The sequence below is a fragment of the Sphaeroforma arctica genome (assembly GCF_001186125.1).
Source record: "Sphaeroforma arctica JP610 unplaced genomic scaffold supercont1.5790, whole genome shotgun sequence".
Taxonomy (NCBI): Eukaryota; class Ichthyosporea; order Ichthyophonida; genus Sphaeroforma; species Sphaeroforma arctica.
The window spans coordinates 1-1,599 of record NW_014034768.1 but is presented as its reverse complement, the minus strand read 5'-3'; the positions used below and the strand labels follow the sequence as shown (position 1 = coordinate 1,599).

The 1,599-nt window shown below is 40.0% G+C and overlaps 1 protein-coding gene across 1 annotated transcript; it reads left to right on the top strand.

Moving 5' to 3' along the window:
- Positions 1–375: 375 nt before the first annotated feature.
- SARC_15223 (hypothetical protein) lies at positions 376–1,507 on the top strand (the record flags this gene model as incomplete). Its single annotated transcript, XM_014290652.1, has 3 exons — positions 376–411; positions 762–857; positions 1,446–1,507. Coding segments are annotated over 3 exons (194 nt in total), but the record flags the coding sequence as incomplete, so codon positions are not given.
- Between the last annotated feature and the right edge of the window lie 92 nt (positions 1,508–1,599).

Below are 1,599 nucleotides of genomic sequence, written 5' to 3'. Positions count from 1 at the left end.
GTGTGTGAATGGATTAGTGTGTGTGTGTGGATTGAAAAGTTGGGATATCACGGGTGGTTTGTAGTATTTCCATGGTGGCATTCTCGCATCATCGTATCAACTATACTGTGATGTGCTCTGCATGTCCTTGATGATTCTTATCATCGATATGTGCGTACAAGTGAATAGCTAAGATAGCACGGGTGCGTTGTAGTAGTTCTATGGTTATACTCCAGGACTCCATCTATACTGCAAGGCTTTCTCGGTGCAAGTTTTATTTTCATCAAGAGCACTTCAGATGCCCAGTTGGGTCAACTCCCCTTTACGTAGCAACCAAATGTCCTCTGTCTACCCACAGGCTACAAGGGCAAGACCCCGCTACACGACGCTATTGATATGAATGAAATTGAAGCTACGCTGTTACTGCTGCAGGTGTGTTGTAGTATAGTCATATTTGCCATGCCTTTTGAGCTCTCAACTGGAGCGATATCGACTGTGCTGCCAGTATGCGGTGTGCTTTGTAGCTATCATCGCTTGGGGTATATGCAGGTGAAGACACAGAACAAAAAAATCCTATAGAGTTTCCCTTGCGAAACGGATCTGTATTTAAATCACTAATATAGAAGCCGCACTAGCCATTCACAGACAAACGGACACATGACTTTTATACTGAACAATTACGGTGCATTGCCTACCTTTAATTCGATAGACACCCAACTATCAGGCAAATTCGCATCCTAATTACTGATTAATAGTTGACTCTCCTCGTTCGATTTCATCAGAACAATGCCGACAGGACACGTCTCTGCGACGCCAGGAAGAGGCCTGAAGACTACTGTATTGCTGATGCTATGAGGGAGGCTATTGCAGGATTCAAGGTACGTGTTATAGACGAATACAAGTATTTATGAATTGATATATACACTTCTGTTTTCATATATATATATATATATATATATATATATGTAGTGTGTGTGTGTGTATGAGTGTGTGTGTATATATGTATGAGTGTATTATATTATGGAAGAGGCGGAAAACTATATCTCCTATGCTTTGGGTGAGACTTTGTTACTTTTTTGTGCGTGGTACGGCATATGCGCAGCGCAATACCAAGTACTTAAAGCTCAGATACATATGTGTATTTTGGTAATTTTGAAATGTGCATACGAATGCAGAATGCAGTATTGTCGCATATGGCCTGGCGTGCTGCTACCGTTTAAGTGCTTTCCATGTTGTCAAAATAGATCCTACACCACTTTGACACACCTCCTTGGAGATTTAGTTACGACTTAGAACCCCTTCTGCAGTTATAATGGTCTTAAGGCGGGTATAATGGCTTCTTACCTAGAATTCTGAGTCTAGATTGATAACAAACCTGAATCTAAACTGAACTATTGAGTTAGACATCTCGGTTTACAACTTACTGGGTTACATTATCTGTTTGTCTTTCTTTTATCGATTGGTAGGAGCCCGATCCTTTGCCTCTGCGCATACAAGAACATCCGACAACTCCCACCCCGGCAAAGCGGTATGTATGTACAACATATTCATACCTTTGTTTATGTATATAGGATTATATATATATATATATATATATATATATATATATATTATTATTAT